This window comes from Erpetoichthys calabaricus, chromosome 10 (assembly GCF_900747795.2).
Source record: "Erpetoichthys calabaricus chromosome 10, fErpCal1.3, whole genome shotgun sequence".
Lineage (NCBI taxonomy): Eukaryota > Metazoa > Chordata > Cladistia > Polypteriformes > Polypteridae > Erpetoichthys > Erpetoichthys calabaricus.
The window spans coordinates 41,901,756-41,916,300 of record NC_041403.2 but is presented as its reverse complement, the minus strand read 5'-3'; the positions used below and the strand labels follow the sequence as shown (position 1 = coordinate 41,916,300).

General features: G+C 38.2%; 1 protein-coding gene across 3 annotated transcripts in view; it reads right to left on the bottom strand.

Annotated features, from left to right (window-relative positions):
• tecrl2a (trans-2,3-enoyl-CoA reductase-like 2a) overlaps nt 1–14,545 on the bottom strand; it is a 119,825-nt gene that overhangs the window by 23,868 nt on the left and 81,412 nt on the right. For all 3 annotated transcript variants that reach the window (XM_028811108.2, XM_028811106.2, XM_028811105.2), the window contains 2 exons: nt 12,688–12,803; nt 12,489–12,594 (listed from right to left, as the gene is read on the bottom strand). In XM_028811108.2, coding sequence (XP_028666941.1) covers nt 12,489–12,594; nt 12,688–12,803 — 222 coding nt within the window. The remainder of the gene's footprint in view (nt 1–12,488; nt 12,595–12,687; nt 12,804–14,545) is intronic.

The window sequence follows — 14,545 nt, the reverse complement described above, 5'->3', positions numbered from 1 at the left end:
TTAACATGCTTTATGTGTATGAAGCAATATTTTGGACAAAATTAAATAAAAAATATACAAATAAATGAAAATATGTGGAATATATAAATGAAGAAATAATTAAATGAATCCAGAAAGAAATAAGCAACAAAACTATTTCATGAGACATTTAATTATTTTTGCTGTCATTTCATATTGTTATTATGTATGTATTGCCACCATTTAACAGTACTTTTATTTATTTGTGTTTTTGTTTTTTTTTTTGTCCGTGTGGTCATATGTCACTTTTGCCAGTTAATTTGGCTATATTTCTGCCTTTAGGTTGTCTTTAAGGTTTAGTTTTTTAAGTCTAGTGCAAACAACTACAAAAAATGGGTTCAGGTTTATCTCTCTGCTCAGTGGTGTGCAAGCCCAGCACCCACAACAAAATAAACTATTATTTTAATGTAGCGGGAATCAAGCCAATAATGCTCAAATGTTAAGGTAAAAAATAACTAATCGTGAAAGTTATTTTTTTAACAGAATTGACCAACTACTTATTCATTTTCTGGCCGTAAGACTGCCATTAAGCTAATGATGATATGCATCTCCTGAATGTACTGAGTTCATGTCAACAAACTTAATTAAAAATCGGGAGTGCTCTCCCATAGACTTTCTTGTATACTCAGATATGGGGAAAATATTTGAGGAGTAAACTACAAGATAATGATTATATTTTTATATTATGTACATTAAAGAACCATCAACAACAAATCATATCAAATTAATAATATATTGAACAATTGTTATAAAAGTAAAGTTGAATAAATCGGACTGCATTAATAAAAGGTTAAGTACTACTTCTGTTTAGCAGAAATAGCCTAAAAGTTGATAGAAATCTATGTTTTATACCTAATACTTGTATGCATAATTTGGTTGACCTAAGTGAAAGTGTACTCAAGTTATTGTGTTTACATACATACAAACACACACACACAGACAGATACACAGACATAATTCCAAAAATTGTATTTTTGGACTCAGGGAGGTCTAAAACGTTGAGCTTCATCAAAATCTCAAAACTGAATTTTTGGACGATTCCAATACTTTCCCTACACTTCGTATATGAGAAAGTCAGGGAGGTCTAAAGCATCGAGATTCATCAAAATCTCGACATTGAATCTTTGGACAATTACAATACTTTCCCTATACTTCATATACGAGAAAGTAAAAATGGGTTGAAATCCAAAATATGAACATGAATGTAATAAAGTTTAAATGAAATTAAGGAAAAACACTGATATTACATTTAGTAAATATAAATAATTGTCATACCATTATGGATATATAGAAATACTGAACCAATTAGTAAATGATCACACACTATTCCAAATTAAAGATTTAATAATGAATCTTTTGATTTTAATAACTATGGAGTCAAGTCAAATGCTTTATTTTAAAATGTTATTCAATTAAAAAATCAATACCATTCTAAAGCTCTCTAAGAGCTGTTATTCTTACATAAGATACGTGTTAAAGATTACACTTAATGCGTGTTGTAAATTCATCATTACTTAATGTAATTTCTGTGATTTTGGAAAAAATATATAATATATAACTGTGAATCTAAACAAGGTCAGTGCTTGAATTATAGTATTCTACCCAGTGTTCCCCCCAAAAGGTCAACATTTATGGGTCACAGAAATAATGCACTAGTGATGAATGGACAATGGGGGTGCAGAGTGGGGTGTTGTTTGTCCCCTAAGATGACAGGTGGCAGCAGAAGGGTGCTGCTGCTACACATTTTATTGAAACTCTTATTTACTCCTTTATTGAAAAGGACTAATGAGGTTGCAAGGATGTCTGGGCTAACAGGAAAGAGCTCCAGAAGTATGGCACTAAGAGTTTTGCTGTGTCAAGCCCAGCCACACAAGTATCCCGTAAGTTGAAAGAGTAGTAATTCAGAATTGGGGCTTAAATGGGCCTGCTTGCCACGAGCCAGATGATAAATGAAAGACAACAAAGCAAGAGAGGTTGGTAGTAATTGAAAGAGGGAACAAAGAGAACTGTTTGGTTCTTGGAGTGTAAAAATGAACCAGCCACCCCTCAGGCACAGAAAGTTTAGGCTTTGTTATTTTTGTTTTTATTGTATGTTCTGTTTCATTTTCACTACCTTTGAACAGATAGATAGATAGATAGATAGATAGATAGATAGATAGATAGATAGATAGATAGATAGATAGATAGATAGATAGATAGATAGATAGATAGATAGATAGATAACATGCTATTCATGTACCCAGAAGGATATGTGACTTTTTACAGAAGCTCAATAAATTAATGAGTTTTATTATTATATAGCAAACAACAGCTCCCTCGCAAATACACATAGGAATGTCTAACTAGAAAGAAAATAAAAAGAAATAAAAACATCTGGCTTCGCAAAAGACAAAAAAGAGCATACACAGTTACCATGAGGCATTATAAAGCATATTGCTCTTGGCATAAAGGAGCCCCAGTGAAGTTTCTTCACACACTTCTGCTGAGTAAGTCATTAGCTGAAAGTCCTCAGTGTTAGTGTGTCAGATATAAGACATACAGCATTGTTCATAATGGCACTCAATTTTGCCTTCATTCTTTCTTCCACTACTACCTACAGTTGATCAAGCGTCTGTCTCATAACTGAGCCTACCTTTTTAAATAGCTTGTTGATTTAGTAGGCCTCTCTTGAAGTGATGTACACATTACAATGTAGAAAATCATAATGGCCATCAGAGTTATAGAACATGTACAAAATGGCACTGCCCACATTAAAGGAGTTCAGTCTTCTCTTTCATATCTTATCTCTTCTGTAATAGAAGACCTACCCAGCTTGTCATTGATGTTGACCCCCAGTACCAGTGCACCACCACCTCCACACCCACTCCCTGCTTAGTGACTTGCATAGAGGTGAAAGTCAATAACCAGTTTCCTTGGTTTTGCTGATGTTAAATTGCAGACATTTCTGTTTGCACCAAGAAACAAAGTCCTCCGTCTGACTCATATATTCTGTCTCACCCCCTCTTGTCAGTACATCCCATAAGTGCAGAATCATCTGAGAATTTCTAGAAGTGACAAGACCTGGTGTTATATTTGTATTCAGAAGTGTAGACAGTGAAGAGGAAAGAAGACAGGCCTGCTGCTTATGGTGCACCAGTGTTAGTCACATGCACATCAGAGACACAGTCCTTGAGCCTCACAAACTGCGACCTGCCTGACAGATCATCCATATTAATTTATTTTCAAAAATAAATCACTTCACCCTGGGCAGGCTCTCAGAGCATGTGCTAACAAGCTGGCTGATGTTCTCTCCTCCATCTTCAACCTTTCACTCAGTCAGAGCATTGTTCCATCCTGCTTTAAGACTACGATCATCGTCCCCCTTGCTAAAAAAAGCCAACCACCTGCATGAATGATTACAGGCCGGTACCACTCATTCCAATCATCATGAAATGTTTTGAGAGAGTGGTGCTTGCCCACATTTAGTGCAGCATCCTGGACACCCTGGATCCCCTACAGTATGCCTACCGGCCCAACAGGTCCACCTCAGATGCCATCGCGGCCGCACTACATTATTCCCTCTCCCATCTGAGAACAAAGACTCCTACATCAGGATGCTCTGTGTTGACTACAGCTCTGCCTTTAACACGGTTATCCCCCATAAACTCACCCATAAACCGTCTGCACTTGGCCTGTACCCCACACTCTGTGACTGGCTCCTAGACTTTCTGACTAGCAGCCCCCAGTCTGTGAGGACTGGTAATAGGATTTCAGCCACCATTATCACAAACACAGGCACCCCACAGGGATGCGTCCTCAGCCCCATCCTCTACACCCTGTTCACCCATGACTAGGTCACCTCCCACATCATCCTAAAGTTTGCAGACAACACTGCAGTGATAGGACGCATCACTGGTGGGGATGAGGCAGCCTACAGGAGGGAGGTGGCCAGTCTGGTGTCATGGTGTGAGGTCAACAATCTCACCCTCAACACAGACAAGATGAAGGAGGTGATAGTGGACATGAGGAAGGAGTGGAGACCTCACCGGCCACTGTTCATCCGAGGGCTTGAAGTGGAGAAGGTGAGCAGCATTAAATACTTGGGTGTCTACATCAATGAAGACCTCACTTGGACACTTAACACCACACAGTTGGTCAAGAGGGCTCAACAGCAGCTATACTTTTTGAGGAGGCTGAGGAAGTTTGGTATGTCGACTAAGATCCTCGGCAACTTTTACAGCTGTATTGTTGAGAGCATCTTGACCAGCTGCATCACTGTGTGGTACAGCAACACTACTGCTATGGACCACAAACGCCTGCAGAGAGTGATAAAGACTGCTGAGAAGATCACCAGGACTCCACTGCCCTCTCTGCAGAGCATCTACAACTGCAGAGTCTGAAGGAGAACTGCCTCGATCCTCAGGGACCCCACCCACCCCCAACAGGAACTGTTCACACTTCTACCCTCAGGCAGGAGGTATAGAAGTATGAAATGCAGGACTTCCAGGCTAAAGAACTCTTTCTTTCCCAAGGCCATTAGACTCCTAAATAACTGACTGGAGTTTATAACCATGGTTCACCTCACACAACTGTATTTGACTTGTCCATCACACACCTACCTGCACATTACACTTTATATTTCAATTCTGTTTTTCTACTTTATGCTGCCTCTGTTACTTATGATTTATTTGCTACTTATTATTTATGTTTATCTTTATTGGTTTGTTAACCATTGGCATTTGGTGTGGACAGTAAAGAAAGAATTTCATTGTACAGGGAAACGAGTTTCCTTACTATGCACATGATAATAAACTTTGAACAATTCATGTAGGTCTCCCTAATATTATTCTGGATCCTAGTTGCCTTGTACATGACCCTCAGAAGTTGTGTCAATGTATGTAAGGCACATTTTACTCTTTGATAAATGTTGCTGTTTTATGATGTAAACAAATAAGCATTATCCATCCATCCATTTTCCAACCCGCTGAATCCGAACACAGGGTCACGGGGGTCAACCCACTGCAGGACACACACAAACACACCCACACACCAAGCACACAGTAGGGCCAATTTAGAATCGCCAATCCACCTAACCTGCATGTCTTTGGACTGTGGGAGGAAACCGGAGCGCCCGGAGGAGACCCACGCAGACACGGGGAGAACATGCAAACTCCACGCAGGGAGGACCCGGGAAGCGAACCCAGGTCCCCAGGTCTCCCAACTGCGAGGCAGCACCGCTACCCACTGCGCCACCGTGCCGCCCATAAGCATTATGATGATGTCATTTTTTACACACCAAGGTGTTGAGGAAGGACACTTAGTTGGCATCTGCAGTGCACCAAGATCCCCTACATGATAGTATAGAAAGTAAACTCATCAGTGATCAAAGATGACTACAATGTTGCTGAGGGATCCCAACATCAATGCATGTTTTACTAAACACAAAGCAGGAAACAAACGGGCTCCACAGTTTCATGACTAGTTTTAGAAACCTTTACAAATAAAAATACTGGAAACAAGGCAGTACCCAGGCTTAACTTAGTTGTGTGGGAGGTATCCCTCCTCATTGCATACGTATCTAACTAAATGTATTAAACTATATAAATATATTAGGTTTTCATATCCATTTGTTTATTTCTGGGGTTTGATATCACTAAAGCAAAGGAAAATATTACAGTATGCAGTATGTCCAGCTTTATAGAGTTCTCCAACAGTTCAGACATGCTCAGTTATATTTAAGCGCACCCAGCTGCAGACACGTCCTCTCCAGTAGAGTGGCCTTATGAAGTACAGGACCTCCTCCCAGTGAACTTGACTCCCTGGCTTTATTATTTTTTCTCCTTCTCCTCTTTTAGTTCCCACAGCTGTTCCTTTTATAAATCTTTCTTCCCTCCCCCCATTGTATAATTAAAGACCTGTTGTGTGACGCGTGTAACAGCTGAACTCACTTGCTATTCATCCTAAGGACACTTTTGGAGGCAGATATTGGAGATTTGTATTTTTTTCAGAAATTTTAATCAGGAATAACTGACAGAGAATTTTTCACATTCAGAGTTAGAAGGTTAAAGCTATCCAGGACTGTAGTAGTTTGGAAGACTCTTTTCTGATGCAGTGCACAGTGTAATGTATTTTTGCATGAGCATCCTAAATAAATTTCTTGTTAAAACAGAGTTGACTCCAGCTGTAAAACCTGTCATCTCTACCACACCTTCTACATAAGTTATAGATGCACCTGGTAAATGAGGTTAGTGAGTTCATGTAGAAACCCTTGATGTGTACTTTTCAAAAATCACTGTGCACTGGGGAAACTCCAATATACTGGAACCTAGCAAATGCTATCCCATTATGTAGAACAGTTGACAGAGCTGATCCAAGTAATACAGGCCAGTAACCTTAACATGCATCATGGGTAAATTAATGGAAGAAATTATTAAGTGAAAGATTAAGTCTCACATTGCAAAAACAGGTGTGTTAGTATAATGTGAGCATGGATTTGAACAGGGGAGGTTGTGTTTTACTAATTTGTTGGAACTCTATGAAGAACCGACACAAGCACATGACCACAAAGGTACATATGATATTATTTGTCTTGATTTTAAGAAACCCTTTGATATGATCCTACGTGAGAGGTTAGGGATCAGACTTAAAGAAGTGGGAATTCTGGGTAAAGTGTGTACATAGGTGCAAATTTTAATTAAACATTGAAGACAAAGACTTATTTAGTGAGGAACTTGATCAGAATTAAGTGGTGTCCACTAGGAATCAGCGCTAGGGCTACTGCTCTTTTAAATATGCATAAATGATCTTGATAGGAATACAAATAACACGCTCCTTAACTGGTGTCTTTAAGTCGACAGAACATGCACTAGTCTTGCAGTAGTCTGGTGTCCTACTGCATACTTACTTTGAGGTTAGCCCAGTGCTACCAGAATAGGCTCTGAATCCCTATGATTTGTAATGGGGAAAGCAGTCTGAGAATATAGATGAATACTTGATGCCACTCTACTCTTTTATAATGGGATAACGTAATTCTCCTGATGCCACAATGCTCAATGAAGTGCTTTGTAACAGTATTTATGATAAACATCATATAAAATTAAAACTGGTGGGTTTGTAGAACAGTTTTACTTGCACTTTCCCTCTAGATGACACAACATTATACTGTATATTGTTGTCTTTTTTAACATTCCGTTGCTGAAAAATTTCACGCATGTTAAAGAAGTAACTTCCATCTGTCCATCCATTTACTTAACTTGTTTATCCTTTCATCGGATTGGCTGGCCCAGCATTGAGGTCTCCAGGACTCTGAACAAATCCAAATCGTGTTATGTGATATCATCTACTGTTGTATTCTGCTCTGTACTTATAAAATTTCTATTGCGCTATTATATTGTATTGAGGATTACTTGTGTTCTGTTCTGTGTATTGTATTGTATTTACCCTCCTTCTTTTTGACACCCACTGCACCCCCAACCTACCTGGAAAGGGGTCTCCCTTTGAACTGCCTTTCCCAAGGTTTCTTCCATTTTTTTCCCCTACAAGAGTATTTTTTTGGGAGTTTTTCCTTGTCTTCTTACAGAGTCTAGGCTGGGGGGCTGTCAAAAGGCAGGGCCTGTTAAAGCCCATTGCGGCACTTTTTGTGTGATTTTGGGCTATACAAAAATAAATTGTATTGTAAAGGCAGTCCTGGAATCAGCCTATTTCTGTTTGCGCTCTTCTACCTGTATTGTATTTACAGGTTCACAGGGCGGCTGGAGCTTACCTTGGCAATCATTGGGAACAAGGCATCAGTTCATCATAGGAAGAGGTGTAACTTGTAAAAAAAATCTCATACTGAAGTTTTTAAGGACTCCTATGGTTTCTCTTATTTTTTCCATTTGATAATGTACATTACTCATTGTAAATTAGGGTTACTCTCCTTAGAGCACACATTCAAGTGCATGCAGCATTCACCACTGTGAGCTCAGAATTTCACACATATCATCCTTTAGTGCTGACTTACCTATTTAATAGGCCATTGTGTCTCTAAATTTTGATATCACTGATTGAGGAATGGGCAGCACGGTGGCGCAGTGGGTAGCACTGCTGCCTCGCAGTTAGGAGACCTGGGTTTGCTTCCCAGGTCCTCCTTGCATGGAGTTTCCATGTTCTCAGTGTGTCTGCGTGGGTTTCCTCCGGGTACTCCGGTTTCCTCCCGCAGTCCAAAGACATGCAGGTTAGGTGCATTGGCGATCCTAAATTGTCCTGTGTGTGTGTGTGTGCTCTGTGGTGGGCTGGCGCCCTGCCTGAGATGTGTTCCTGCATTGTGCACTGTGTTGGCTGGGACTGACTCCAGCAGACCCCTGTGTTAGGATATAATGGGTTGGACAATGACTGATTGAGGAATTCAGCTATGTGAAAGGGTGGGTGACCCTGGCCTACTAAGCAAGTCTACTGTATCACAGTATGATATTTGCCCTTTTTGTTAAAGATGTCATGGTACATTTGGTAGCTCACTTCCACGACTTCATGTTCAACTGTTTGTAATGAACAGCAATTACTTTTCAGTTGCTTAGATTTGTGGAAAAAGAAGGAGAACACAATTTCTATCCACTTTGATCACTTTTATGTCTATAAAACAGAAATTTCTATTTTAGAGATATCTCCAGAATTATGATGAAGCCATTTGTTTAATGCCAAATCTTAAGCTTTCATTCAATTCCATTGGATTCAATCATTCACAATTCCATAATTTGGTACTTTATATTAACTTGTTTATTAATTTATATTAAATACATCAATTTCTATTTATTTTTATTTTAAAACTGACTGACCACATCAGTAGGACTGCATATAAGAGTTACATTAAAGGCTCCAGTGAAATCCAGAGAATATACGCCAAATATACATAAAAATATACACTAAATATACATTAAAGCAGCATTCATTCACATCTCTGTACCTGCTCCCTTGTTTTTAACCCCCAGTACGCCTGTCCTGTCGCTGTGTCAAGAAACTGCAGGGTAAGTGGAGCAGTGTGACATGCATAGTAATGCTGACATTGGGCAGGAAATTGAAAACTGGCAAAATGCCAGATTTCCTTGAATAAATCATTTCAAGGAGGTCATCTAATAAATTATACATGCTATAAGATTTTTGAAGATGTTTTGTCCACAGGAAAAAGAGAGCAAACTCACAGTGCAATTAGATTCACGTCAAGTAGATGACCTCCTCTTGGCCTGTTGCGGTACTTGCAAGATTATAATATGTACCATTGCACTATGTGATGAAAGTTAATATCTAGATGCACTGTCATCTGGAACAGGTCTTGGGGGAACCTTTGTATTTGCTGATTTGCATTCAAACAAAGTCTTCAACAAATGTGTAATTCCTCACTTTTTTCAAACTCTAATTTTAATTTTGGCTTGTTCTACAGCCATTACATGAGTTATAAATGTTCTCGGCAATGTTTCTGTTTCTGTTTTTAATGATGTAATTAAGATGAATATTGTTTTCAAAACCTATTGCTTATGGAATTAATTTCTTCTGATCATGGTAAAAATGCTAATGCTTTCATCTTTTTCCACCACTTCCCAAGTGAAGCCAATTTCCTATGAAATGACTCAGGTACAAAATACAAGAACCAATTGTGATTTGTTATAGAAGTTAAGAAACATGAACCTAGACCGCATTAAGAACATAGGAGCAGTTTAAACAAGAGTGGGCCATTCAGTCCATTCACAGCTCAACAGTTTCTAATCTCCTAATATTTCAGAACTTTGGTTCACTTAACATTTAAGATCATCCGAGTGGCAGCCATCAACTGTAACCAATTTTATAAATCTACAGACGTTTGTAAGTAGAAGGGTTACGATTTGTGTAAATGTGAGCCCACCGTGCATTATTTGAAGAGCAAATTGTAGAGCTGGAAGCTGACTTGCATGCTCCTTTCATAGTCTTAAATACATTTACCATTTCACCACTTAATCACCTTTTGCTTAAAGTAAAAGATTCAATAATACATTAAATGTACACCACACTCCTGTAGGACCAGCTCTAGCATTTTTGAAAATAATTTTTTCTACAGTTTTCACAAATTATTCATGTTAATACTAATATAGAAAAATAATAAAAATTATAGTAATATGAAACAGGCATAATATCATCGTGTTACATATGCAAGTCAAGACATCCTAATATGTTATACACTGTATGCTGACCTATTCTGCAATTACACTGAAGTCCAACCTTTAAGTATTTTTGTTCCTTTTCTGTTGTGGTTAAGTACTTGAGAATTCATAACAGGAACATAAATGCTGGTAAAACACTGGGCTTATAAAATACAAGAAAAAAGAAATTTCTGTATGTATCTAGCGCTTGAACTGGGAAGGTACTTCTTGCATTTTCTACATAGAGTTCTGATACCTTTTCTTGGCGTGCCGCTGTGGCTAACGATGCTTCAGCAAACCCTTCCACCCCCTCACCCCACTGTTTAACCCAGTGGTTCTCAAACTGTGGGGCGCGAAGTAACAAAAAGGGGGGCACTAAGATGTAAAAAAAAAAAAACAAGAATCGAAAATATGAAAATTACATCTATTGAAACCAAAACAAATTAACTGAAACTACATTCTGATACTAGAAAAATAAATATAGAGTTAAATAAGTGTCGATAAAAGTTAAGTAGGTATAATAAAATATGCATCTATGATATATCATTAATTAAAAAAGAACAAATTGGTATTAGTAGGCTCCTTTCAAAAAAACGTTAGGGGGGTGCTATTAAAACTGTTATGAAAACTTGGGTCACAAATACTTAAAGGTTGAGAAATGCTGGTTTAACCAAAGTTTCATGGTGGACCTATGTAGGGTTCAGGCATATTCCTATGTTTAATAGTGGATACCATCGACTTTTCTTAACACTCACAGCTTCATGTGGGACAACCACTCTTCAATCAAATGTATTGCATCACCATAACAGAGTATTTCCAGTAATTTGGTTCCACTTCAAGCACTGTAGGTATCGAAAATCTGCCTTACCCAAATTCAAAATAACGATACAAAATAAGGTAAAGGATAAACTTGCTGAAATAGTACTAAAACAAAAGTAAAACTACAAGCTTATACCTGAGAATAATAAAGAAATAAGGATATAAGCTTAAAAAAACAAGGTGAATCCTGGGATTTGTTTAGGTCATCATACCAAGCATCGCTAATACATGAAAATAATACAAAGCGATATAACTGAGTCAATGATAGCTGGACATTAGCATTGAGCTCGAGTGTTCATAAGTAAGGGTCAGCGTTTTTTAAAAAAAAATGCCCCCCCACTTTTGCCATCCTAGGTTTGAGCCACACACAGGCAGTGTGGTGTAGTGGTTAAGACTTTGGACTTCAAACCCTGAGGTTGTGGGTTCATATCCAGGTATTGACGCTGCCTGACCAAAAGATAGTCACATCTCTTGGCTGTGCTCTAATTAGAAAAACAAAAGAAATATAACCAGACTTTGTAAGCTGCCTTGGATGAATGTGCCCACCACATATGTTAATGATAATAGTATGCCTAAATGGTAAATCCAGATCATATTATGTGATATCATCTACTGTTAAATTCTGCTCCATACTTGTAAAATGTTTATTTTTATATTGTATTGATGATTTGTTCTGTTCTGTGTGTTGTATTGTATTGACCCCCTTCTTTGTGACACCCACTGCACGCCCAACCTACCTGGAAAGGGGTCTCTCTTTGAGTTGCCTTTCCCAAGGTTTCTTCCATTTTTTCCCTGCAAGGGTTTTTTTTGGGAGTTTTTCCTTGTCTTCTTAGAGAGTCAAGACTGGGGGTTGTCAAGAGGCAGGGCCTGTTAAAGCCCATTGCGGCACTTCCTGTGTGATTTTGGGCTACACAAAAATAAATTGTATTGTATTGTATTGTAAAGGCAGTCCTGAAATCAGCCTATTTCTGTTTGCGCTTTTCTACCTTTCCTCACAGTATGGACACCAAATCTGCAGACAGTTATCCAGATGTAACTTCTCAAGTGAATAGTTCTGTCTTAAGCAGAATCTTTACTGGTTTGCACTTTCTTTAATTAAGACCCTATATACCCCAGCAGAATATTAGCAGCTTAAATTTCTTCTGTAAAATGCTCAGTTGAGAACAGCGAGGAGTTCATTGGGACTGGCATGAATTCTTCATAAGCTGTATTTTCTAGTTGCAGATTGCTCAATGTGTATTTATATTTAAAACTATCCTATATGCAAGACTTCATATTTTGTTGCATTCAAATGTATATTTTGCCCATGTCCATCTGAAGGATTTTTTTTTTAATTGGAAGTTATCCTACACCAAATTTTAGGACATCTTTCAGTTTAATTATCTACATCACAATAATCTAATACAATGCTATGAAAGGAAAAATCACCAAATCAATAAATGAGCTATTGATATCCCCCTTTCACAGTGATCTTTATCATAAAATACTTTTACAAAGTAATCAAAAAAAGACAAATCTGCATACCTTCACGATACTCCGAAGAGGCATTGTCCCGTGGGAGAATCGATGCACAAATATTGTTTCTATGAGCCTCTTGACATAATGAAATGAATGACACACACACGCCAGGCTGTAAAATGGTGACAAGAGAGAGAATGCATATTAGGAAAGAATTCTTGGCAGGGTGACCTAGTTGATGAAAATAATAAATTATTCAACTTACGTTACAACTGGGTATGGGCTTGAGGTGAATGTGTGCCTATGTTGATAGATATATGGAGGCCGGAAATAAAAGAGCAGGTATATGAAGAGAGGGCCGGCATATTCACACAAGAAAACCTATGTGAGATAACAAAAAGAGCAGAAATTGAAAAGAACCCTGACATCCATGGATCTATGCTGCATGTCGAAGATGCAGATTTAAGTACAAAGATCAACCCTTACATAATTTTTATAATACTGTACAGATATATTTTTAAAGAAACACAAAAAGGACTTTAAATTCAATTTCAAAGTAAATATTAACTCTTCTTTATTGTTCATATTTATTGAATATGATAGTTAAGATATGTTGTAACAGTGCCTCCTACTGGATCCCAATCAAATTATCCACCATTTGTATTTTTTTTTCCGGCTTCAATATTACCTTTAAGCATTTGGTTTAGATAAATCAACACAGCTGGGGAGTAAAGGAATAGTCAGCAGAAAGGAGCTACAGATGAAACACTGACCACCTGAACTGTACAGGTGCTGGTCATAAAATTAGAATATCATGACAAAGTTGATTTATTTCAGTAATTCTATTCAAAAAGTGAAACTTGTATATTAGATTCATTCATTACACACAGACTGATGTATTTCAAATGTTTATTTCTTTAAATGTTGATGATTATAACTGACAACTAATGAAAGTCCCAAATTCAGTATCTCAGAAAATTAGAATATTGTGAAAAGGTTCAATATTGAAGACACCTGGTGTCACACTCTAATCAGCTAATTAACTCAAAACACCTGCAAAAGCCTTTAAATGGTCTCTCAGTCGAGTTCTGTAGGCTACACAATCCTGGGGAAGACTGCTGACTTGACAGTTGTCCAAAAGACGACCATTGACACCTTGCACAAGGAGGGCAAGACACAAAAGGTCATTGCTAAAGAGGCTGGCTGTTCACAGAGCTCTGTGTCCAAGCGCATTAATAGTGAGGTGAAGGGAAGGACAAGATGTGGTAGAAAAAAGTGTACAAGCAATAGGGATAACCGCACCCTGGAGAGGATTGTGAAACAAAACCCATTCAAAAATGTGGGGGAGATTCACAAAGAGTGGACTGCAGCTGGAGTCAGTGCTTCAAGAACCACCACACACAGACGTATGCAAGACATGGGTTTCAGCTGTCGCATTCCTTGTGTCAAGCCACTCTTGAAAAAGAGACAGCATCAGAAGCGTCTCGCCTGGGCTAAAGACAAAAAGGACTGGACTGCTGCTGAGTGGTCCAAAGTTATGTTCTCTTAAGTAAATTTTGAATTTCCTTTGGAAATCAAGGTCCCAGATTCTGGAGGAAGAGAGGAGAGGCACAGAATCCACGTTGCGTGAGGTCCAGTGTAAAGCTTCCACAGTCAGTGATGGTTTGGGGTGCCATGTCACCACCCACAGTTATTTCCATAGCAAAAATGTCAACACTTCTCAGTGCCACAACAGGCAGGAAAGAAGAACGGCAATCACTGGATACTTTCAAAGTGGGTAGATGGTGTTTGTATAAAACTGGTAAACAAAGAATACAAACTGTACTCAGAAGAGTTAAAGGCTATTAAATATCCATTCATTTTTTAACCTGTTTGTCCAGCTTAGGGTTACAGGATGTCGATGTCTATCTCAGCTGTAAAGTCAGAACAAATCCGGCATACACATTCATACACACATTATACATCACATTCATACACACACACGTTATTCATACACACTCATTCATTCCAGGCCATTTTAGAATTGCTAGATCACCTAACTTGCACATCTGTAGGATGTGGGAGGAAAACTGAAGTGCCTAGAGAAAATCTAGTAAATAAATATGGTTGCACACAATACATAT